Source organism: Eulemur rufifrons, chromosome 8 (assembly GCF_041146395.1).
Source record: "Eulemur rufifrons isolate Redbay chromosome 8, OSU_ERuf_1, whole genome shotgun sequence".
Taxonomy (NCBI): domain Eukaryota; kingdom Metazoa; phylum Chordata; class Mammalia; order Primates; family Lemuridae; genus Eulemur; species Eulemur rufifrons.
Genome location: NC_090990.1, coordinates 89,986,756 through 90,010,877, shown reverse-complemented (window position 1 = coordinate 90,010,877; position 24,122 = coordinate 89,986,756). Strand labels below are relative to the sequence as shown.

The window sequence follows — 24,122 nt, the reverse complement described above, 5'->3', positions numbered from 1 at the left end:
TCTGAACCAAGTCACTGGCAATAGAGATGGAGAAGAGGGAATGGATTTGAAAAGAAATAAAACTACAGATTCAAGGTTTTTCCCCTTCATATATGATAAAACCAATTTTACATTAAAAATGAGTGGAGGGAGAGAAACATAATGGAAAGATGTTGTTATGTGACATAGGCAGCTGGATAGTTTGCCTTGGCAGACAACCATTAAAAATAGTCTCAATGATCAAGAATAATTACTACTAGAAGAACAGTGTATTTTTTTGTATAATCAACCTGAGCTGTGAGAAGCAGGTGATCTTTAAGATGGTGTAGGGTTCACCTGTTTATATAGTACGAATTAGGAACTGTAAAGCCTTGAGGAAGAAATAGATCTTAAAGGCTTCAACCACTACGCTTTGCAGAAACTCAATAAATGTGCAATGATGTTGATATTTTCTAGGACTTTCAATTAAGTTATTAATATCTTACAAAAGTCCACTGCCCAGGAAAACAAAATGGAGTAAGAAAAATTGTCAATGAAATAATGAACAGCCTGTAGTCCCAGCTACTCCAGAGGCTGAGGCAGGAGAATTGCTCAAGCCCAGGCATTCCAGACTGCAGTGCTCTATGGATCATGCCTGTGAATAGGCAGAGTACTCCAGCCTGGACACCACAGTGAGGCCCCTTCTGTCTTGTTTTGTTTTGTTTTTTAAAAAAGCAAGCAACAGGTTTCTGTTGCTTTGCAGATAATTTTAGGGGTTTTTTTCCAGGAGCACTATTTCTGTAATTTTTTCTACATGTAAATAGAGGGCCTGGATTTATATAATATGTACATAGTTCTGAAAAATAATCTCTTGTCTGTTCTATAATTTGTTTTTTTATTAAGAGAGTAAAGAAAGAAAGATAGTTTGGGAAGACTTATAAAACATAACTGTTTCTTCTTTAAAACCACCACCACCACCACAACAAAATAGCTTATGTTTGCTTGTAGCCATTTCTTTTTGAGATTTTTTTTTTTTCATTTTGAGAAAACTATGCTTTTCCTATTCATTTATGTCTGATTTTGGTGACCGCATATAAATTAGGGTTAAACTCTCATTTTGTGGTCTTTTCTCTGACTACTTTGTTATATTTTCAACAAGTAAATTGCTTCCTCATGCTCAGGAGACACAGAGTCTATTTGCTCATTCTTCATGACTCCACAAACTGTACAGTTCTGTCTCACTCTGGAGCCAGCAGCTGAACTGTGCATGTACTGAAATCAAATGAAGTTTTAGCTGTTGAACTTGTGAATTCCTTTCTTTTGGTATGTCTTTCAGAAGCCTTGCATCGCCCCTACGGTTGTGATGTTGAACCCCAGGCACTGAATGAAGCTATCAGGTGGAGCTCCAAGGAGAACTTGCTTGGAGCCACTGAGAGTGACCCTAATCTCTTCGTTGCACTTTATGATTTTGTAGCAAGTGGTGATAACACACTCAGCATCACTAAAGGTGAGGCTTGTATGTAATATCCTCTCACTTTTCAGTTTCCATTAATGGTTAAGGAATAAAGTACCTGTTCTAGCTTCTGCCACTAACTAAAGTCAGCTAGAGAACATGGGCCCCAATACTTTTGTTCTATTGTCTCTTTTTTTAACCTATATATGAGATCATGCCCTATAAAGTATAACTCTACTTTTTAGGGTATATTAAAGGTGAAATGAGATAAAGTACCTTAGGAAAAACTAAAACTTTCCTTATTCTCAGAATTCTGTACCGTATGTAATTTGCCAGCACATTTATCTACCACAAAGGTAAGACTTACTATACATCTGTTCTAAGTGAACTGTGGCTAAGTGAGTCGAGTTGCCAGACCCCAGTGTTACTCACAAGTATTGTCTGTGGGCTTGACTGCTTATCTGAGGATTGTGGCATTACCACTCCAAAATGAGATTAAGAACTTGGACCCAAAATGTAAACCAGCCTCATCACTAAGCATACAATTTATTATTTAGCTCAGCTAATATTTCATTTTTTTGGATCAAGATTTTCTGTATGAAGATAGTCCATTGTTTAACATTCTGGCATAAGCTTCTTATCTTGTTATGGACCAACTTTGATTAGCACTGGCCTAGACAACTTAAATTTCTATCATTCCTGTTTACATGGGTTAGTTAAAAGAATAGTAGGAACGGTTTCTATTATAGTAGTATTCTCGAGAGAGTACTAGTTTATTTGAGTGGTAAATTCTTTCTTTTAAAAGGGAACACTAAGAACACGACCAAGTAAAATCACCCATTTTTTATTTTTTTCAGCAAGGGCAACAAAAGTAACTTTTATGAGGAAGAAATAGGAGTATGGGGACATTCTTGTGTACGTAAATTGGATTGCTACTCTGCCTAAGCCTTTTGAACCTGTGAAAGCCTCGTACTGGAAAAAAATGTATTTTGGGATAATTTTTAACTAAATGAAACCATAACTTAAATGATTATTTGTCACAGAGATGCTTTTTATTTGTAAGGTTCAGAATTAAGTAAGCAGGAGTAGATACATCAAATTAGGAAGACAAGCCACCTTCCATTCAAGGAATATTACCTTTATATAAAATTTTTGTATGTATCAATTTTTAAATCCAGTCAGATTAATCAAAAGCAGGAATTCTTTAAAAAAAATTTTTTTATTTTTAATTATTATGGGTACATAACAGTGTATATCATTATAGGGTACATGTGATGTTTTGATACAGTCATACTATGTGAATTAATCAAATCAGGGTAATTGGGGTATCTGTTACCTCAGGCGTTTAACCTTTCTTTGTGTTAGGAACATTCCAATTCCACTCTTTTAGTTATTTTAAAGTATACCCTAACTTACTGTTGATTATAGTCACTTTGTTGTGCTATCAAATATTGTTCATTCTATCTAACTATCCAACTACATTTTTGTACCCTTTAGCCATCCCACTTTATCTCTCTATCCCTGCTACCCTTCCCATCCTCTGGTAACCATCATTCTACTCTCTGTGTCCATGAGATCAATTGTTTTTTAATATTTAGCTCTCACATATGAGTGAGAACATGTGGAATTTGTCTTTCTATGCTTGACTTATTTCTTTTCTTTTTTTTTTTTTTTTCGAGACAGAGTCTCACTCTGTTGCCCAGGCTAGAGTGCCGTGGCGTCAGCCTAGCTCACAGCAACCTCAAACTCCTGGGCTCAAGCAATCCTCCTGCCTCAGCCTCCCAAGTAGCTGGGACTACAGGCATGCGCCACCATGCCCGGCTAATTTTTTTCTGTATATATTTTTAGTTGTCCATATAATTTCTTTCTATTTTTAGTAGAGACGGGGTCTCACTCTTGCTCAGGCTGGTCTCGAACTCCTGAGCTCAAACAATCCACCTGCCTCGTTGATAGTTTCTTTTGCTGTGCAGCAGCTTTTTAGCTTGACGTAATTTAATTTGTCAAATTTTGCTTTGGTTGCCTATGAAAAGCAGTAGTTCTTAAAACTGAGTTTCTTGTACTGTGGTATAGATATGTCCCAGAGTAGGTGTGATTGCACATATGCATGTGTCAGGAGTTGTTACAGGCATAGGAAAAGTAAAAGGGTATCATCTCCCAGTGTCAATTTTACTTAAAGATGGATGATGATATGTGCTATATTGGGTGGGGGGGGTTGTGTTTATATAGTTGAAGGAAAATTTTACACAAAGTTTGGGGATAAAACAAAAGACTTCAAAGAAAGTTTATACTGTGCAGTAGTCTCTTTGGACTATTATACACTTTGTTTTACCTTTACTGATTCTTCAGTAGAGAAGTTTGTGAAGCAGAGACTCAGAACATTCTTTTGTAAGTATGATTTTCTTGTTAATATTTTTTAAGATAGCTCAGTCACCAAGAAATTATTGACAAAGAAAGTCTGTTGATTCCTCAGTTAACCAGTTACAGCAACCACTAATGTGCAGCTCAAGGACTAGGATTCCCTTTACCTTATAGCCGACAATTGTGTCTCTTAAAATTCACAAAATGCCAGATTTTTATATTAAAATCAGGTTCTTATTAATATGAAGTGATGTCATGCTAAAGCCATTTTATTATTTTAAAAGACAAGAAAATATATTTTAAAAATAAAACAACAGTACTGGTTTTAGTTCCTTTTTCTTTGAAGATGATATTTTGCTTGAATTAAAAAAAAAAAAAGTTCTCCCTAGGATTCCTGCCAGTTGGGCCAGTGTTTATATCTCTGCTCGTCGTACCTCTGTCAACTTCCATGGCAGTTAAAACTTCCAGAGGAGGAAATTCTCCTTATAACTGCCACAAAGAGAGGAAAACAGACAAAAACTAGGGTGTTTGTATCCTGATTATGATGGCCTGTCATTACCGGTTCTTTTTAAGGAAGCAACAGTATTAAAATATACATATATATATACATATATAAAATACTTAGTCTTTAATTTTAATTCTTTTGGACTAATAGAAAAACTACAGAGCAACAAGTTTTCTTCAGATTTCTAGCAAGATTCTTTTTCCCCCTGTGAATATGGTTGGCGAGTGTTTATCTGTGCACGTATGTGTATCTGCCACCATCCCGACGCACTCCTGTGTCTGTACATATGTCTATTTTAATGCATGTGGGTGTGTATGTACACTCCTACATTTTTTCTCATTGAATGTCTCATATGGAGGTGTCTCAAGTGAGATAGTAGGGGCTCATAGAAAGCTATCCTGTGGTAAACACTTCTGTAGGCCACTAGAAAAAGATAGATGGTTACCACAATAATTATTTTGGGTTTTTCCTCAATAGTCTTTGCCTGATGATTTCTGGGTCATGTGCTTTTGTTTGATTTGGCTGCTGCTTTCTGATGCTGAGGAAGTGTTAATAGTTATGAACTCTGTAGGAATGCTTGCATCTCTTAGAGATAGGAGCATAAGGTACTACAACGATTCTTCAGATTAACATTTACCTATTACTAAGGATATCTTTTTTAGCTTTCTAGTTTTGCCAAAGAAGCTTCTAATCTGTGTTGCAAGAATAGGGGGCAAGACGTATGTTGAAGTCTAACCTTGATATTCACAACTTTAATAGAGAAATCAAGGACATTGAAGTTGATAGCAAAATGTACTAAGTGACTTGGGTTTTGGGTTCCAACTTCTGAGTCAGCTTCCCATTTTAGACTAATTTTAGAGGAATAGAAAGGAGTGATTCATTCTTCCTATGGGGAATAGAAGGGAAATTAGAAAACTATTACTGTTTTAAAACTTGAGTCCTGGTAAAGATTGTGCTTTGGGAGTCCTGACTGCCCAACCCCCCCGCCCCCCCAAATAGTTTTCTTGCTGAAAACTCTGTGGCCTGTGGTGGTTTTTTTTATTTGTTTGTTTCTTACATGGATGATTTTGTTGCCTAAATGCCAAGTGAAATTTGTATTTCACTTGCCAAGTAACTTTGTTTCATATATCTTATCCTTAATTCTTGACTGTTGTTAACATTGAACCAGGTATATATAAGATATATTCCTTGATAAACTGTTTTGTGGGAAAGTGAATTTTATTTTTCTTTTGAAGAGTGAAAACTGTTTCCTTTCCAGCCATTTCTATCTTTGTATACCATTTTACTACCATACATAGTTTCCTAAGGATATTTTTAGTTGGTGTATAAACCTTTAAAAAATGTAGTGAATGCCAAAAAACCATTTCTGACTGTGCTTCTATGGTTTAAGCTATAGGTTAAAGAGAGTACAGGATATGATGAGCAGCAAAGTTTATTTTCCTTATTTAAAATCATTTTTGGACATAAAAGTTCCTGATTCATTTTTCAGTGAGTTTAAAGTTTGACAATACACTGCTTCAGTTTGAAATAAAGTCTTAATGTCTTTTCTTTCATTCTGTAATGACCTCATGGCTAGGTGAAAAGCTACGAGTCCTTGGTTACAACCAGAATGGTGAGTGGAGTGAAGTTCGCTCCAAGAATGGACAGGGTTGGGTGCCAAGCAACTACATCACCCCAGTGAACAGCCTGGAAAAACATTCCTGGTACCATGGACCTGTGTCACGCAGTGCAGCAGAGTATCTGCTCAGCAGTCTAATCAATGGTAGTTTCCTGGTGCGAGAAAGTGAGAGCAGCCCTGGGCAGCTGTCGATCTCACTCAGGTACGAGGGGCGTGTGTATCACTACAGGATCAATACCACCACAGATGGCAAGGTAAGACTTGCCAGTAACCACCAGTAGGTGTAGACTGGCTGCTCTGTAGAAATAATACTCAGAATGACTGAAGTGAAATATAGTTTTATGTCTGACATAAAATATTTGCTAGCTTTATGGGTTTGGACTATTTGACACATGTTAGAGCTTGCTCTTTTCAAAAAGATACGGTAATGGAAATTTAAAACAGTATTATATTAATAGTTTAATGATAAGCTAAATTTGAAGGTGAAGAATGAGGGAACTACTATATAAGTTAGCTGTTCTAATCATCAGTACACAAATATGTACCCATTACCTTGGCATAGAATTTGTAAATTAACCTTGCCTCTTTGAAAATTATAATAATCTCTACTAGAAAGTTTACAGAGTAAGAATGTAGACTTCTGAGACTGGTGTTGATCGTTGATGTATGTTAATATAAATAGATTATTCAGTGATTTAGCAATTTGTATATTGGAAGGACCAATCATGTTAGTTAGAATGGAAGTGTTAGAATGGAACTGTTATGTGTTATAAACTATAAAGCATGATCTTATGTCAGCTGTTTTTCTATTGAACAGTGAACTTAGGTTGAATCATTTCTTCCATTCTTCCCCTCTATGTAGTATGCATAGTGGGAGAAAGCACAGGCTTTGGAGCAAGCAGACCTGGTTTGCTTTGTAACTGTGCCATACATTAACTTTGTGACCTTATATAAGCCTCAATTTCCCTGTCTATAATTAAATCTTACTTCACTGGATTGTTGTAAGGATTCAATTAAATAGTTTCTATAAAACATAATAGCTGGTACAAAGTAGGAAATAAGTAAGTTATTAGTTCTCTTTCTTTTGCACCACCATACACACATAGTATGTTGTCTCTTGACTAAACCAAATAGAATAAGATAAATAATAATGTAAGAGAGTTATATACCCAACAGAAATGAGTGCATATGTGTACCAGAAGATATGTACGGGAATGTTCATAACAGCATATTATGGAACTGGAAACACCCAAATATCTAACAATAGTAGAATCTATTAATATTAATAAATTATGGTATATTCATAAAATGGAATCTCATACAGCAACAGAAATGAACATAGTAATGCCACACATAGTACCATGAGGAAAAACTATGGCGTATCAGCTGCCTGCTTTTGTAAATAAAATTTTATTAGAATATAGCCATAGCCATTTGTTTGGTTACTTTTTATTAGGCAGTGCTGAGTAGTCGTGACAGAGATCCTATGACCACAAGCCTAAAATATTTATTATCTGGCCCTTTACAAAAAAGGTTTGTAAAATTGAGTGAAAGGGATTAGTATTTGCCCTGGATGAAAATGGGGAGAGTGGGAATGACTGCTGACAGGTATGGGGTTTCTTTTTGAGGTGATGAAAATGTTCTAGAGTTAGATAGTTGTATTGTTTGACAACCTTGTGAATATACTAAAAACCGCTGAATTGTATACCTTAAAATGGTGAATTTTATGGTATGTGAATTGTATTGCAATAAAAAAAGGTTGAGTAAAAGAAAGCAGACACAAGCAATACATATTGTATGGTTTCATTTGTCTATAGTTCAGAAACAGGCAAAGCTATTCTAAGGCATTAGAAGTCAAAATAGTGGTTATGTTTGCAGGGGTAAATATCTGGGAGGCATGTAGTGTGTTATAATTCTTGATGTGGGTGATATTTACATGGGTGAGTTTATTTTATAAAAATCATCAGTTCTCCATTTATGAATCACATACCTTTCTGTATATAATAAAACAAAAGTTTCTTTTTAAAAAATAACAAGCTCCCTTGGGAGGTATGGCCAAAGATTGCTCTTACTTTATACTTCTTAATTGCTTATCACAAATTAAAAACTATTTTGTTAACTCCCTGAAATCAAATTGAGGCTCTTTTTTAAAAGAATGGCCTGGACACTCAAGTGCACATAGTAATAAAAAATTATAAGACATTTGAATACCCTCCTCCTATCAAAAAAATTTAAATAAGTGGTTTTCAAATTATGTTCTGTACAAGATTCTGAGGTGGTATTTCTAAAAATGTTACAAAAACCAAGTCCCTGCTTGCCTACTTTAATCAGAGCATCTCTTTCTTTACCGTGTGTGTGTGTGTGTGTGTGTGTGTGTGTGTGTGTATTTTTCTCTAGACTGAGTTTCACTCTGTCGCGTTGGCTAGAGTGCAGTGGCATCATCGTAGCTCACTGCAACCTCAAACTCCTGGACTCAAGTGATTACTCCTGCCTTAGCCTCCACAGTAGCTGGGACTGTAGGTGCATGCCACCAGGCCTGGTTAATTCTTCTGTTTTTTTGTAGAGACAAGGTCTCACTCTTGCTCAGGCTGGTGTCAAACTCCTGAGCTCCAGTGATCCTCCTGCCTTCACCTCCCAGAATGCTAGGATTACAGGCGTGAGCCACCATGCCTGGCCCCTATTGATATATTTGAGTTCCACTGTCTTGTTGCTTAAAAATATTCGAAGACCAATGAGCTTGGCAATCCAGACAGATGCCTTTTTTTTTTTTTTAGACAAAGTCTCACTCTGTCTCCCCAGGTAGAGTGCAGTGGCATCATTGTAGCTCACTACAACCTCAAACTCCTGGGCTCAAGGGATCCTCCTGCCTCAGCCTCCTGAGTAGCTGGGATTACAGGTGCATGCCATGATGCATGGCTGATTTTTCTATTTTTAGTAGAGACAGGGTCTCACTCTTGTTCAGGCTGGATTTGATTTCCATAGCTCAAGCAGTCCTCTTGCCTGTGCCTCCCAGAGTACTAAAATTATAGGCATGAGCCACCGCACCTGGCCCAGACAGCTATTTTGAAAGCTTTCCCCCCAGCACTGAGCTAATTTAATTTAGGAAGAATAGGAAGAGTTGTTTAAATAAGATTAAAGTTCTGTGTTTCCCCTTGCCATCATCATTGAACTCTTTTATTTACCTCTATTAAGAAAACCTCCTATCTTTATATATTTTGGCCAATGAGATAAGGACTTTTTTAAAAAAAAAAAATCTTGATCTATTTTCAAGTTGTTTAGCTTTTCTTCTTTTCTCACCAGGTATATGTGACTGCTGAGAGTCGCTTTAGCACCTTGGCAGAGCTTGTTCACCATCACTCCACAGTGGCTGATGGGCTGGTGACAACATTACACTACCCAGCACCCAAGTGTAATAAGCCTACAGTCTATGGTGTGTCCCCCATCCATGACAAATGGGAAATGGAACGAACAGATATTACCATGAAGCACAAACTTGGGGGTGGTCAGTATGGAGAGGTTTACGTTGGCGTCTGGAAGAAGTATAGCCTTACGGTTGCCGTGAAAACTCTGAAGGTGGGTTGCTGAGAATTACAGTTTTCAGGCATCTTTTTCTTTTGTGTTCAGTCACGTGGAAATATCAGTGTGCCCTTCTTTGACTTTGGAACACTTTCCACCCACGGGTGCCAAGCACATTAGCAAATGTGATGATTAGCCCTCGTGCCATTGCTGGCAGTGCAGGGGCAGATCATTCACTGCAGTGCGGTGACACCCACATGTGGGAAAGGTTTGTCTCTGGAAGCTGTTGATGTAAATCTTAGTGGGAGGTTAGAAACAAATTACAAGTTATAAAAGCAAAACAAATTGTTTTGCTTCCTGAGAATGACCCTGCTGGACTGAATTCTTTGTGCATTGTCGGAGAATCATGGGGCTCGTTCTGTCCTTTATCTCCCTGCTTTTTTGCTCCTCCCATGTCTTTGCAATTAGATCACTTCTTCTTGTTCTTGATATTCACAGAAGTCTTTTTCCTAATGCTACTCTATCTCATCTTTAAGTATCCTGGTATCAGATTGTAGGGTTTTCACTCATTTGATTCTTTGAAGATTCTCTCAGAGCCTCAGTAGCTCTGGTGTATCACTCATAAGGGCTATTCTTCAGCTATGAGTAGTAGTCAGTTCTGTTTATTAAGTATATTCTGAATGTGAAACAATATATGAAGCCTTGCAAACATGCATTGCTCCTTAAAAGCTTATGGCCTGATCAGGAAGATAAACATGTAAACAGTTAACTGCTCTTTCTCCTTGTTCAAAGGCTGAGATATCTAGAGAAGTAAACTATCAGAGAATTGAATTATCCAATCCAAGTCTCCTGTGTTTCAGTTGGTTACAGGACATGATTGCTGAATTTTTATCACCCTGCTAATTTTTACTCCAGTTTCTAATATTGGATAAATTCAAGGGCATTTTTTCTTTCTTAGTTGGATTTCTATAGAGCATATTAGGTTGTGATAAAATTTCTTAAAATAATATGCTAAAATATGCAAAAGACACTCTCTTTTACTTTTAAAGCTGATGTTTTAGGATGGTGAGTTGACTTGAGTGATTAAGATGGGGGTTTGTCCCTTTCCTCCTTCTTTCTTCCCTTTCCCTTTTTCCAGGAAGATACCATGGAGGTGGAGGAGTTCCTAAAAGAAGCTGCAGTGATGAAGGAAATCAAACATCCAAATCTGGTACAACTATTAGGTGAGGAAGCTTGCCTGAACCATAGATTTCCTCAAAGATACTTAACCTCTCAGTCCTTTGTTACCAGATCATTCTTTTGAATCACCATGGTGGAACCTCCAAATGTGAATCCACTTCAATAAATGGCTGTCGTTTTAGTGAGGAGGCTCTGTGTTTAAAAACTGCCTAAGAAACAGTGGCCTGGATTGATTTCAGTGTATAAAACTGCTCAGTTTGTGGTAGTTGCCCCAGATTAAAAGTTCAGAAGTTTTCAAAATGGTACCAAGCCAAAAACTGTCACAAAATAGTTTTACAAAATAAAGAGACATTAAACAAGGGACTATTGAAAAGAAGCGATTAAAAATTGTGAACACACTGATCAGTTTACCTTTTACAAGCAGAAAATGCTATACTGTGATAGATGGGCTTGTCACCTGTTCGGGTCACAAAGAGACCTTTCACTAAAGCCAGTTAGTTCCCTTTTTAAAATAGGACCAGTTTCTTTGGATGTTCAAATTGAGCCAATCTATTCCAAAGAAAATAGTTTCTCATTGGTTCATTGTAAGGAATCTGCCATATATCGGCTAAATATTTGACTCTGGAAACAAAATCTTTTTATAAAGCATTATTGCAGGGCTCACATAGTCTTCAGCATGTGCACAATGGCTGTTACTTTTAGGTACGTATTGTTAGTATATAGTCGAGGAGGAGAATCATGGGCACATAGAGAACTCTAGAAGTTTTGGTGTTCTTGGCCCCTTATGGAATTAATACAGGTAACTTTGCTTTTGCTCAAACAGGCAAATACTCATAGGCATATGAATTTCCAGAGAACAATATAATGGAAGCAAAGATTCCCTTATCAACCAACTTCTTTTTTTTTCAGAGAGACTAAACCATGCAACAAAGTCTTTTATTATGTATGGGTTTTTAAAATTACTTCCTCAATCTCTCCATACACAGGCAAAAATGTGCCATTTAACATACAGGAACTTGCAAACTTGATCACTGCCTGGAAAAAGGAAAATTATCCCTAAAACATGCTTAACCAGGAGGCCAATTCATCTGCCAACCTCCAAGAACATGCAGATGAACATGATAGACAGACTGTCCCCCATCTGAACCTTCATTCACTACCATTCGATAACCCTTCTTCAGGCCCAGATCAGCAGCACATTTCTTGCCAACAATCATTAAATGTCGAAGAAGACTTTCATCATCATCTTCTGCTGCAGAAATCTGGGATATGAATTTCTTGGGTATCACCAGAAAATGTGTTGGTGCTTGAGGGGAAATGTCATGGAAAGCAAGACACCGGTCATCCTCAAAAATGATTTTGGCTGGGATTTCCTTGCGGATGATCTTCCCGAAGATCGTGTCGCCGCCAGGCCGAGCGACCTGCGCCTTGGCGATCTCATCGGCCATCCCGGCCTCCCTCCCGCGCGGCGCCCAGGGGACGAGCTCGGGCGGACGGAGGGACGAGAAGCGCGCGCGGAGGGCGGGGGCGCGGCCAGGCTGGGCCTGCGCGTGCGCCCAACCAACTTCTTAATTTTTGCTATATTAATTTCAGAGAATGTGGTGCTAAGAAGGGAAAAGATTACTGCTGAACTAGACCTAAGAAATTGTCAAATTGTTCTTGGCTGACATGATTGGGAGTGTTTGAATGTATGTATACTAATAAAACAAACTCTATTCTTCAACTATCAGGTGTGTGTACTTTGGAGCCACCATTTTACATTGTGACTGAATATATGCCGTATGGGAACCTGCTTGATTATCTCCGAGAATGCAACCGAGAAGAGGTGACTGCAGTTGTGCTGCTCTACATGGCCACTCAGATCTCTTCTGCAATGGAGTATTTAGAGAAGAAGAATTTCATCCATAGGTGTGTAAAACCTGCTTGTTGCCTATGACTAACAGTGAAGCCATCTTGCTTGACATGTAAAGGAATAATTTGAGAACCTTCCGAGAAATTTTCAGATGATTCAAGAAAGTAGTTCTCTATTTCACAGGGCCCATTATAATGTCATTTTCAACTTGTAAATTTACTGTACTCTGATTAAAATATTAATGAGGGGCCTTTGCTAGTCTCAGAACAGAGAACCATCTCTTTATTTTGCCCAGCACTATATCCAAGATCCTTTTGCTCCATCTAGCGGCTGAATTTTAAAAATAGCTTTCCGACTTAGTAAAGACCTTAAAGCCTTGTAGAAAAGCTTTGGTCTCCTGCTTACCTGTGAAGCCTATCGCAACGTACTTATAAATAGAAACCCATTTTATAAAGACTGCTTTATTTGGCATCACATAACTGCCTCTTGATGAGTACTCTATCAATGATACGTAATTAGTGGCTTTCTACCATGTTAGTGATTATCATAAAATACTACCACATTTGTCAGCACTTACCTATCAACTCTGCTTGTAGCACAAAGAACTAAATAAGAATATAGCATTCATGACCATTTTCTTCACCATCTGAATGGAATCACATTAGGATTCTCTTTCCCACAGAGATCTTGCAGCTCGTAACTGCCTAGTGGGAGAAAACCATGTGGTAAAAGTGGCTGACTTTGGTTTGAGTAGATTGATGACTGGAGACACCTATACTGCTCATGCTGGAGCCAAATTTCCTATTAAGTGGACAGCACCAGAAAGTCTTGCCTATAATACGTTCTCAATTAAATCTGATGTCTGGGGTAAGGTTGAAAGGGACTTTGTCCTGAGTATGTCTTTTTATTTTCTTTATAAATGCCCTTAATTCTTTATAGCTTCTCTTTTACATGATATTCAGTATCCTCTGCCTTTACCCTCATCAGTCATACAGTGAGCTATCTGCCAATACTGTGGTTAGCATAGAAAGAAGTAGAAACAAGAAAATTTAAAAAAGTCCCTGCCTTCAAAGAGCTCACAGTCTAGATCTCATATTGCATTGCAGTTCTAATGATCCTCTCTCTGTAAAGCTCCCTATTTTCCACAATAGGTTTTGTTGCTCATTTCCAGAGCTCTGTGGTACAGAGCTCTCTTTACAGAGAAGGCATGATGAGGGTTCATCTTGAATTTGTCCTTGTAACTGATCTTGTTTCTACTGCCCTGAGAAGCAGTATGACTTGGTAGAGGCTAAGTAGACTAAAAAAGTCTGCAAATTTGGATGGTGAGCCAATATAAATAGCTGTAGGATTCTAAGTCACTTTTTAACCAGAAATCTCAAGCTCAGAAATAACCTAATTGTGACATAATCAAGCAAGTTCTTTTTTCTAATGTGAATTTTATTTAATTATAAGTAAATCTATTTTTATTTTACTCCTATAATATTAGCTGACTTTAAAACCATTAAACTCATTAAATACAATAGTTCCCCCTTGTCCTCAGGAGAATATATTCCAAGACCCCCAGTGGATGCCTGAAACTGAGGATAGTGCTGAATCCTACATATACCGTGTTTATATACTGTGTTTGGATCTGGTAACTGAAGGGGCTGCTAAGTGACTAAAGGGTTAGGTAGAGTCTAGACTGGATACACTGAACAAAGGGATGATTCACATCCCAGGCAGTAAGGAGCAGGGTGGCTTGAGATTTCATCACACTACTCAAGAGTGAGTGGCATGCAATTTAAAAATTATGAATTATTTATTTCTGGAATTTTCCATTTAATATTAATATTTCTGGTCTGAGGTTGACTTTGAGTAACTGAAACCACAGAAAGCAAAACCACAGATAAGGGAGGGACTGTTGTGGATCAAAGACTATTCTAAGAATAGTTGGATTATGCCTCACGCTCCTTAAATAGTCAAAATTTATTCTCCCCCACTGTTATAAAGGAAACCTAAATGAAAATTGGGAAATTTAAATAGAACCATCTTGAGATTATCTGCAGCATTCCTCTGGCAGATATCTTAGAAGGACAAGTCATGTGGTAAGAATCGATACAAGAGTATATTAATGTTATTGTATTAATAACAGTGTGTGAATGTCATCCAAAATTTGAGAGAGAATTAATTATATAAAATAAATAATCAGAGAGGAAACATTAAGATCTTTTTTTTAATCCTTTATGCAGCTTTTGGGGTACTGTTGTGGGAAATTGCTACGTATGGAATGTCACCATATCCAGGTATTGACCTGTCTCAGGTCTATGATCTACTGGAAAAAGGATATCGAATGGAACAACCTGAGGGATGCCCCCCTAAGGTTTATGAACTTATGAGAGCATGTGAGTATTTTTGCATTTTTTAATTTTGAAAGTTTAAGCTAGCAATTCAGAATAGTTAGCAAAATTAGAAACATTTCTCCTCTCAGTGTTGTTAGATTGAATCTAGCCTTACGACATTTAAAGAGTTTGTCATTGATTAGCCAGTTTTCAAATCACATACCATTGAGTCTTACTGGAATCCAAGAATAGTTTTTCACGGCCTAAACATTGACCCAATTTTCAAAAACATTTGTGAATTTAATAAGAACATAGTTTAGAGATTAAGGTAGAGGAAGGGCTGCTTTCAGCTAGATAAGAATGATTGCTAAAGACTAAGGCAAATGCCCCAAAGTAACCTCTGTGATGAATAAACAGCGGCATTTGAGTGCTTGAAGGTGAGAAAGTAGGAAGGTGAGCAGTAAATTACATTGCAGTTGTGTTTGGACATAAGACTTTGTGTTCTTTTCTCATTGAGCATTGGCTACTGCCCTTTGTCAAATGTGAACTCCAAGCTCCTCCTTTCTGATATCCTGTTGTATTTCCAAATATATACAGTTAATGGCCAGGCTCAGTGGCTCACGCCTTTAATGGAATGGAAGACATAAAAAGTTAAATTTCAGCCAGGCATGGTGGCTCATGCCTATAATCTTAGCACTCTGGGAGGCCGAGGCGGGCGGATTGTTTGAGCTCAGGAGTTGGAGACCAGCCTGAGCAAGAGTGAGACCCCTGTCTGTACTAAAAAATAGAAAGAAATTAGCTGGACAACTAAAAATATATATAGAAAAAATTAGCCGGGCATGGTGGCGCATGCCTATAGTCCCAGCTACTCGGGAGGCTGAGGCAGGAAGATCGCTTGAGCCCAGAGTTTAAGGTTGCTGTGAGCTAGGCTGACACCACGGCACTCTAGCCCGGGCAACAGAATGAGACTCTGTCTCAAAAAAAAAAAAAAATATATATATATATATATATATATATACACACACACACACACACACACACACACACATTTAATTATTTATAAGGTTTGGCTGAGTTTGAAGACAGATTTTACTTCATTTTTCAAGTGGAAGAAAACTTGCTGTTTTCTAAATCATCTCTCCTTATAGTAGAGGGAATAGGAGCTAAGGGTAAATAGAAGGACCAGGCTTGGGAAATGGGTTCATTATGCTTCTGAGCTAGAGCTGAGAAGTGGCTGCATCACTATCATTGTAGACATGCTTTAACTCTGCTTTAATAAGCACACATCATGATGCATGGGACTCTCATTATTAGGTATGCCACTAGACATTTAATTCCTACAAAGAACTTTTAATATTTTCTTCTTCTGTTACATAGGCTGGAAGTGGAGCCCTGCTGATAGGCCCTCTTTTGCCGAAACACATCAAGCTTTTGAAACCATGTTCCATGACTCCAGCATTTCTGAAGGTGAGAATCTGGTGGATTTACTGTTGGTGGCTAGTTCTGGGTGCTGGTGGTGGTAATTATGGCAATTACAGTTCAAAAAATGATCAATTCTTATAGTTTGAGGCTCCATTTCAAGATACTGAATTAATTTTTGGCCTTTATTATTATTGGTTGCTTTTTTTTTTTTTTGCTATTTCTCAATGTGTCTTTGTGTCTCATATTTATTATAATATTGTAATTATTTTTTAACTAGAAATTAATCTCTACGTAAAGAAAATAAGTAAGTTTGGTAGTTCTTTAAACATCAATACTCATGATGCAAGGAAAAGACAAGGAAAAAATAAATATAAAAAATATTCCAGTGGCTCCAACCTGTAATCCTAGCACTCTGGGAGGCCAAGGCGGGTGGATCGTGTGAGCTCATGAGGTCGAGACCAGCCTGAACAAGAGCGAGACCCCGTCTCTACTAAAAATAGAAAGAAATTAGCTGGACAACTAAAAATATATAGAAAAAATTAGCCGGGCATGGTGGCACATGCCTGTAGTCCCAGCTACTTGGGAGGCTGAGGCAGAAGGATCGCTTGAGCCCAGGAGTTTGAGGTTGCTGTGAGCCAAGCTGACGCCACAGCACTCTAGCCTGGGCAACAGAGCGAGACTCTGTCTCCAAAAAAAAAAAAAAAAAAATTCCAACTCTCTGAACCACATGTACAAAGGCAGAGCCAAGTCATAAAAGCAGTATCTAGAAATTCCATTTCTGAAACTAGATCTTAATGAAATAACTCAGAGTATATACAGAGATTTAGCTGCAAGTATGTTGCGTCAGAATGTAGTTTATAATGAGAAGTTAAGAACAAATTAGATATCTAGTTGACTTAATTATTATATCCATATAATTGAATATATTTAAAACAATATTCTCAAATATATTGACATGCAAAGGTGTTTAGAATAAACAGGTTAAGTTATCAATAGAGATAACCCCTTTTTTTTTTAATTTAAAAAAACAAGTGTATAGATACATGCAGGCAGGGTTTTTCTTTTTTTTTTTTGAGACAGAGTCTCTCTGTGTTGCCCGGTCTAGAGTGCCGTGGCATCAGCCTAGCTCACAGCAACCTCAAACTCCTGGGCTCAAGCAATCCTTCTGCCTCAGCCTCCCGAGTAGCTGGGACTACAGGCATGCACCATCATGCCCGGCTAATTTTTTCTATATGCATATTTTTAGTTGTCCAGCTAATTTCTTTCTTTTTTAGTAGAGACGGGGTCTCGCTCTTGCTCAGGCTGGTCTCAAACACCTGACCTTGAGCGATCCTCCCACCTCGGCCTCCCAGGGTGCTAGAATTACAGGCGTGAGCCACCACGCCCGGCCACAGGCAGTTTCTTAACTTTTGTATATAAAGCCTCTATAATTATCTGCAAAAGTCAAACAATATATTTGTTACAAAGAGAGAGGGGCCTATTCCTAGAGAACTAAAAATACAGAATTCTTAGTTTCACCTGCCATTTAGACACTGTGATATAGTTCTGGAATTTTGTACATATTTTTTAGTTTTTTCCTTTCATAATCGAATAGAGTTGACTACTGAAGTTCAAGTTTTAAAATATTAGAAGAGAAAATCAGGCAGATTGGATTTTGTCCACTTCCATTAGTGATTTATCATATCAATTAGGAAGAAAGGGAAAAGGGAAGTATAACACTGAAGTTTAATGAAAAATACTTCCTCCTAGACCTTTGATACATGGAGCTTCTACAGGCTGGAGAGGGCACAGCTATCTGTACAGCACTCTTCTTTCTTCTGTGTGCTTTATTTCCTATGGCGTCAAAGTGCTATTAGCCGTGAGTGTTAGCCAAAGTGTAGGGTCCACTTTTTTGGTACGTTTGTTTCAATTTTTAACTCCTCTTGAATCCTTAGTTTAATATTTCTATTTCTCTTGAAAATATATTCCTTAAGAAAACCAATCCCTTATCTAAGCTAATTTCAATTCAAAATTGCTAAATAAGAAACTTAACATTCAGCCCACATTGTATTGATCATTTAATCTGAATCAGGCACTATACTAGGTCTGGAGACACAGAGATAAGACACAGTCCCTAATTAAAAGGATGTATTTATGAATCAGTTTTATGGGAAAGAAACCCAGCTCAAACTTTCTTAAGCAATAAAAGGAAGATTTATAACCAAACCATGTAAGCAGGGATGGTGCTAACTTCAGAAGCTGAAGGACTCTTGTAGCTTCGGGTCTTCCTCCTTCCTCTCTTTTTTCTCCCTCCCCCTTCCCATACCCATCCTTATCTAGTTTCTCTTTACTTCTGCATTGACCTCATCCTCAGAATCCTCCAAGTAGCACGGGACACAGTTGCCAGCATCCCTGAGGTCATATCTTTAAAACTCATGACCAAAAAAGAGAATGTCTGGCTCCAGTTGCTGTACATAGCCCCGTAAGAAAGGAATCTCGCCAAGTGTGGTGGTGCTGCTTAGGAAGCTAAGGTGGAAGGATCCCTTGAGGCCAGGAGGTTGAGGCTGCAGTGAGTTATGATGGATCACATCACTGCACTCCTGCCTGTGTGACAGAGTGAGACCCCATATCTTAAAAGAAAAATGAAAAGAAAAGAAAGGAGCCTCATTGGCATGGCTTGGGTTATGTGTCATATACCCAGTCTTGTGGAAAGTTAATTTTTAAAATAATTACCAGAAAAAGGATCCAGACACAGTAGTATGTGCCTTAGTCCCATCTACTCAGGAGGCTGAGGTGGGAGAATCACTTGAGCCCAGGAGTTTGAGGCCAGTCTGAGCAACATAGTGAGACCCTGTCCTCCCATTCCCCCCTGCAAAAAACCCAAAAAAGTTATAAAATAATCACAAAATTTCACAATTTAATTGATCCTACCTGCTTCGTTTTTGCTCAGGAATGAATAGCAAAGTATGTCTTTGCCTCAGTAAAAGCCACAAAACCCCTGGCCAAGATTTAATTAGCCAAGGCTTACTAATGTGGTGAACACTTTTGCAAGAGCCTAATTTGCTTTGTTTGCATGAAATGGAGTGAATTGTATCTACTCTCCTTCTTAGTGTGCAGTGCAACCTAAAAATAAAAATATATGCAGATGTTTGTCTACTTTGTTCAACCTCTGAACAAGCACTTAGTAAACAGGCATATCCAAATGACCAATGAGAATATGAGACCATGCTTAACATAACTCATCATCAGAGACAGAGAAAATAAAACCACAGTGAGATACCACTACGTGCCTACCAGAATAGCTAAAATTAAAATCAAACAAAAAAATGATAACATCAAATTTTAGCAAGCATGCAGAGTAACCAGAACTTTTATACACTGCTAGTGGGAGTGTAAATTGGTACATTTTGGGAACATTTGGCAGGACCCAATAAAACTGTACCTTGTGACCCACCAGTTCTCCAAAATCTATACCAAACACATGTGCCTACAGTTGTGAGCCAAAAGACACATAGCAGGATGTTCCTAGCAATGTATCTGTACTCCAAAAACGGGAAATAACCTAAATACCCATCAGGAGAACAGATGGATTTTGGTGTGTTCACATATTGGCATACTACACAGCAATGAGCAGGAAACCCTGCCACATGCAGCAACACGGATGAATCTACAGACATAACATGGAGCAGAAGGAGCCAGACAAAAGAGTACATATATTATGATTCCTTTTATATGTCTTAGTACTCTACTCTCCAGTTCTTTCTCTGCTATTTTCTGAAAAGAAAATGTCCTTTTCTCTGTTACAAAATTGTTCTTTTTATCAGTTCCCTTATTGTCTTCACAGAGGTAGCTGAGGAGCTTGGGAGAGCCGCCTCGTCATCGTCTGTCGTTCCGTACCTGCCCCGGTTACCTACACTTCCTTCCAAGACTCGGACACTGAAGAAACAGCTGGAGAACAAGGAGAACATTGAAGGGGTACAAGATGCCACAGAAAACTCTGCTTCCAATTCAGCACCAGGTATGGGTCCCTACGCAGATAGAATGAAAACAGAAACTGCCTTGTTGAAAGAAACATGGAGTATGATGCTTTTATGCCATTTTCATGCCCATCTTCTTTGGGGAAAGTATGGCATCTGTTTTGCCTACCATTCTAGTCCCTGCTTCTGCATTGCCAGTTAGTAGTCCCGATCTATCCATCCAGCACACAACTCTGCCTCCAGTTCCATTTCCTCAACCCCTGATTCCCAGATAGTGACCTTTACAGTTCCAGCAAAAACTTCATTGACCCCGATAGATGAGACAGGTTGTGCAGAAATTTTTAAAGAAAGAATGAATGCTGAGTAATAACCAGCAGGTTACTTTGCCCCATTTATAACCCACATTGCATTTGGAAAACTAATCATTCTGAAGGTACAATGTATTTGTTAATTCCCTCTGAGTCCCACCAACACCTGACAGTTAATAAATGCCAAAAAAAACACTTATAATTCAGTCTTAATATAGCTCAGATGCAGCTCAAATGTAATGGATTCACTTCGTGTCTTCCACATTACTGATTGGCTGTTTCTCATCAGGGTTCATTAGAAGTGCACAGGCCTCCAGTGGGTCCCCAGCACTGCCTCGAAAGCAAAGAGACAAGTCACCCAGCAGCCTCTTGGAAGATGCCAAAGAGACATGCTTCACCAGGGATAGGAAGGGAGGCTTCTTCAGCTCATTCATGAAAAAGAGAAATGCTCCCACACCCCCCAAACGCAGCAGCTCCTTCCGAGAAATGGAGAATCAGCCCCACAAGAAATACGAACTCACGGGTAACTTCTCCTCTGTTGCTTCTCTACAGCATGCTGATGGGTTCTCTTTCACTCCTGCCCAGCAAGAGGCGAATCTGGTGCCAGCCAAGTGCTATGGGGGGAGCTTTGCACAGAGGAATCTCTGTAATGACGATGGTGGTGGGGGTGGGGGCAGTGGCACTGCTGGGAGTGGGTGGTCTGGCCTCACAGGCTTCTTTACGCCACGCTTAATCAAAAAGACACTGGGCTTACGAGCAGGTAAACCCACAGCCAGTGATGACACTTCCAAGCCTTTTCCAAGGTCAAACTCTACATCTTCCATGTCCTCAGGGCTTCCAGAGCAGGATAGAATGGCAATGACCCTTCCCAGGAACTGCCAGAGGTCCAAACTCCAGCTGGAAAGGACAGTGTCCACCTCTTCTCAGCCAGAAGAGAATATGGACAGGGCCAATGACATGCTTCCAAAAAAATCAGAGGAAGGTGCTGCTCCAACTAGGGAGAGACCAAAAGCCAAACTATTGCCCAGAGGAGCCGCAGCTCTTCCTCTCAGAAACCCCTCTGGGGATCCAGCCATTACCGAGAAGGACTCTGCAGGGGTGGGAGTGGCTGGAGTGGCAGCTGTCCCCAAGGGCAAGGAGAGGAATGGTGGGGCACGACTTGGGATGGCTGGAGTCCCAGAGGACGGAGAGCAGCCAGGCTGGTCTTCTCCAGCCAAGGCTGTAGCAGTCCTCCCAACCACTCACAACCACAAAGTGCCCGTCCTTATCTCACCCACTCTGAAACACACTCCAGCTGACGTGCAGCTTATTGGCACAGACTCTCAGGGGAATAAATTCAAGCTTTTATCTGAGCATCAGGTCACATCCTCTGGAGACAAGGATCGGCCCAGACGGATAAAACCAAAGTGTGCCCCACCCCCCCCACCAGTGATGAGACTACTGCAGCATCCGTCCGTATGTTCAGACCCTATGGAAGAGCCGACTGCCCCAACTGCAGGACAGCCCACGTCAGAAACGCAGGAAGGAGGGAAGAAGGCAGCTGCAGGGGCAGTGCCCGTCAGTGGGAAAGCTGGGAGGCCTGTGATGCTTCCGCCTCAAGTGCCTCTGCCCACATCTTCCATCTCGCCAGCCAAAATGGCCAATGGCACAGCAGGTACTAAAGTGGCTCTGAGAAAAACTAAACAGGCAGCTGAGAAAATCTCAGCAGACAAAATCAGCAAAGAGGCCCTGTTGGAATGTGCTGACCTACTGTCCAGTGCAATCACGGAACCTTTGCCCAACAGCCAGCTGGTAGACACTGGACACCAGCTGCTCGACTACTGCTCAGGCTACGTGGACTGCATCCCTCAAACTCGCAACAAATTTGCCTTCCGCGAGGCCGTGAGCAAACTGGAACTCAGCCTGCAGGAGCTACAGGTGTCTTCAGCAGCTGCTGGTGTGCCCGGGGCAAACCCTGTCCTTAATAACTTATTGTCATGTGTACAGGAAATCAGTGATGTCGTGCAGAGGTAGCCACTGTTGGCCTAGTGGGAAGATGCACACGTTTCTGAGGGGAGAGGGAAAGGGACTTGTTTTCCTGTGTTCTTGTTTTCAGATAATGAAAGACTGATACTTGAGTGTGTTTATGTGAAGTACCTCAGATCCCTGAGTTCTCACGTTTACAGGTTCATCTCAAAAAGAACAAAAGCAAACCACGTAAGTATAGGAGAGGCAAATTAGGTGGGGGCAAGGCAGTAGTGGACAGGGTTGGAAACTGCACTGGAGAATCAGGGAACATGTATGTGTCATAAAGAAAGAAATGCAGCCCATCCCTACCTGGAATGATGTGAGGTTCTAGACAGGGCCACTCCCAGCAAGGCTTCAGGGACTGTGCCCAGACAGTGGATTGCCACTCATTCTGCACCACGGGAAAGGGAATTGACTGGGGCTCCGGTAGGTGCTCATGGTGATTGTGCTCCAGGTTACCTAATGAATTTGGTGGGACAGAAAAAAGGAAAGCTGGGAATGTACCAAGAGAGGTTGTATTCCAGGCAGTTGGAAGCAGCTGTTATTTAGCCTTGCTTCCACAAGGTCATTGCTGCTGAAATAACTGCAATTCAAAGTGCTAGAAAACAACTGGGAAGTGTGGCTCTATGTGTATGCTCTTGTCCTGTTTTCCACTGGTGTAGTTGGTGCAGGAAGTAAAGAATGCTGAGGAGTTTAGTCAGGGAGATTGAAACTTCCTCCTGAATCTTATATTGATTAGCAGAAGTCACTTCTCCCAGTCTAGTATATTATTTCCTAGTGGACCAGGATCAGCTTCCTGCTTCTTGGTGGCTATCTGTAAACCATAGTATAGGGAGGCCTCCTTAGTGGTTCTTCTTTGTCTCTTGCTGGGCAGGCTGTTTCCTTTATTCCTGGCAGCATTCATTGCATTAACCAACATTAATTTTGAAAATAGTGGTCCCTGCAGGTTCTTACCAGGGAATGAATCCTTTTCTGATACAGTACCCATGCATGCTGGCATATTGGCCAGTGACTCAAGCAATTGTATGTTTCTTTATCAGCTAAAATACCAGGGAGATGGTCTTTCCTTGAAACCCAACAGCCAGGCCCAGAGCCCTGTGACTGAGAGAAGCTGGCCTCATACTGATGGGTGTTTCTCTGTATCTTCCCCTTCCTTATCACCTCGAGCCCCATCTAGGTAGAGAGTAGGGAGAAGCATTCATTCTCATTCTCTCTCTCTCTCTCTCTCTGTGGATTTGAAGTGAATTACCCCAAAATGATTCTCACATGCTTTTCTCCTCTCACATACTGCCCCTCCAATCATTGTGCTTATTTGTGCAGATCTTATTGGGAATATTCTTTATTTTGCCATTTCACCTCTATTTTAAGAATGCATAATTGAAGGAGTAGGTCATTTTTAGGAAGCACCAGTTAGACCCTGGAAACCTAATAACTTAACCACCAAACATGTTTTGCCCTTGAAAAATAGGCCTTTTCCTTCCCTCCTCATTTATTATTATGGAAGCTAAACTAGGATCACACAGAAGTGAATCTAATGGGTTAGATATTATTAATTTTCTTGGTATTAGGTCTAATTTCAATTACTACTTCATGAACACTTTAAAGCTTTATGAACACTTCCCCCTTTCTCCCCAAGAAGAACCCAATACATAATATTTTTTTCCCTCAAAGG

General features: G+C 39.6%; 1 protein-coding gene and 1 pseudogene across 8 annotated transcripts in view; one reads left to right on the top strand and one right to left on the bottom strand.

The window, feature by feature from the left end:
* The window catches only part of ABL2 (ABL proto-oncogene 2, non-receptor tyrosine kinase), a 115,027-nt gene extending 91,108 nt beyond the window's left edge, over positions 1 to 23,919 (top strand). For 4 of the 8 annotated variants that reach the window (XM_069480270.1, XM_069480269.1, XM_069480272.1 and 1 more), the window contains 11 exons: positions 1,295 to 1,465; positions 5,851 to 6,146; positions 9,193 to 9,465; positions 10,547 to 10,631; positions 12,318 to 12,495; positions 13,122 to 13,306; positions 14,668 to 14,820; positions 16,135 to 16,224; positions 20,003 to 20,176; positions 20,733 to 20,966; positions 21,276 to 23,919. In XM_069480270.1, the coding sequence (XP_069336371.1) occupies positions 1,295 to 1,465; positions 5,851 to 6,146; positions 9,193 to 9,465; positions 10,547 to 10,631; positions 12,318 to 12,495; positions 13,122 to 13,306; positions 14,668 to 14,820; positions 16,135 to 16,224; positions 20,003 to 20,176; positions 20,733 to 20,966; positions 21,276 to 22,456 (3,020 nt within the window). In that variant the 3' untranslated portion in view covers positions 22,457 to 23,919. Of the gene's footprint in view, positions 1 to 1,294; positions 1,466 to 5,850; positions 6,147 to 9,192; positions 9,466 to 10,546; positions 10,632 to 12,317; positions 12,496 to 13,121; positions 13,307 to 14,667; positions 14,821 to 16,134; positions 16,225 to 19,615; positions 19,881 to 20,002; positions 20,177 to 20,732 lie in introns of those variants that run through there. The other 4 variants (XM_069480268.1, XM_069480266.1, XM_069480267.1 and 1 more) reach the window with 2 other exon arrangements.
* Positions 11,505 to 12,118, bottom strand: LOC138389794 (adenosine 5'-monophosphoramidase HINT1 pseudogene; annotated as a pseudogene).
* Positions 23,920 to 24,122: the final 203 nt, after the last annotated feature.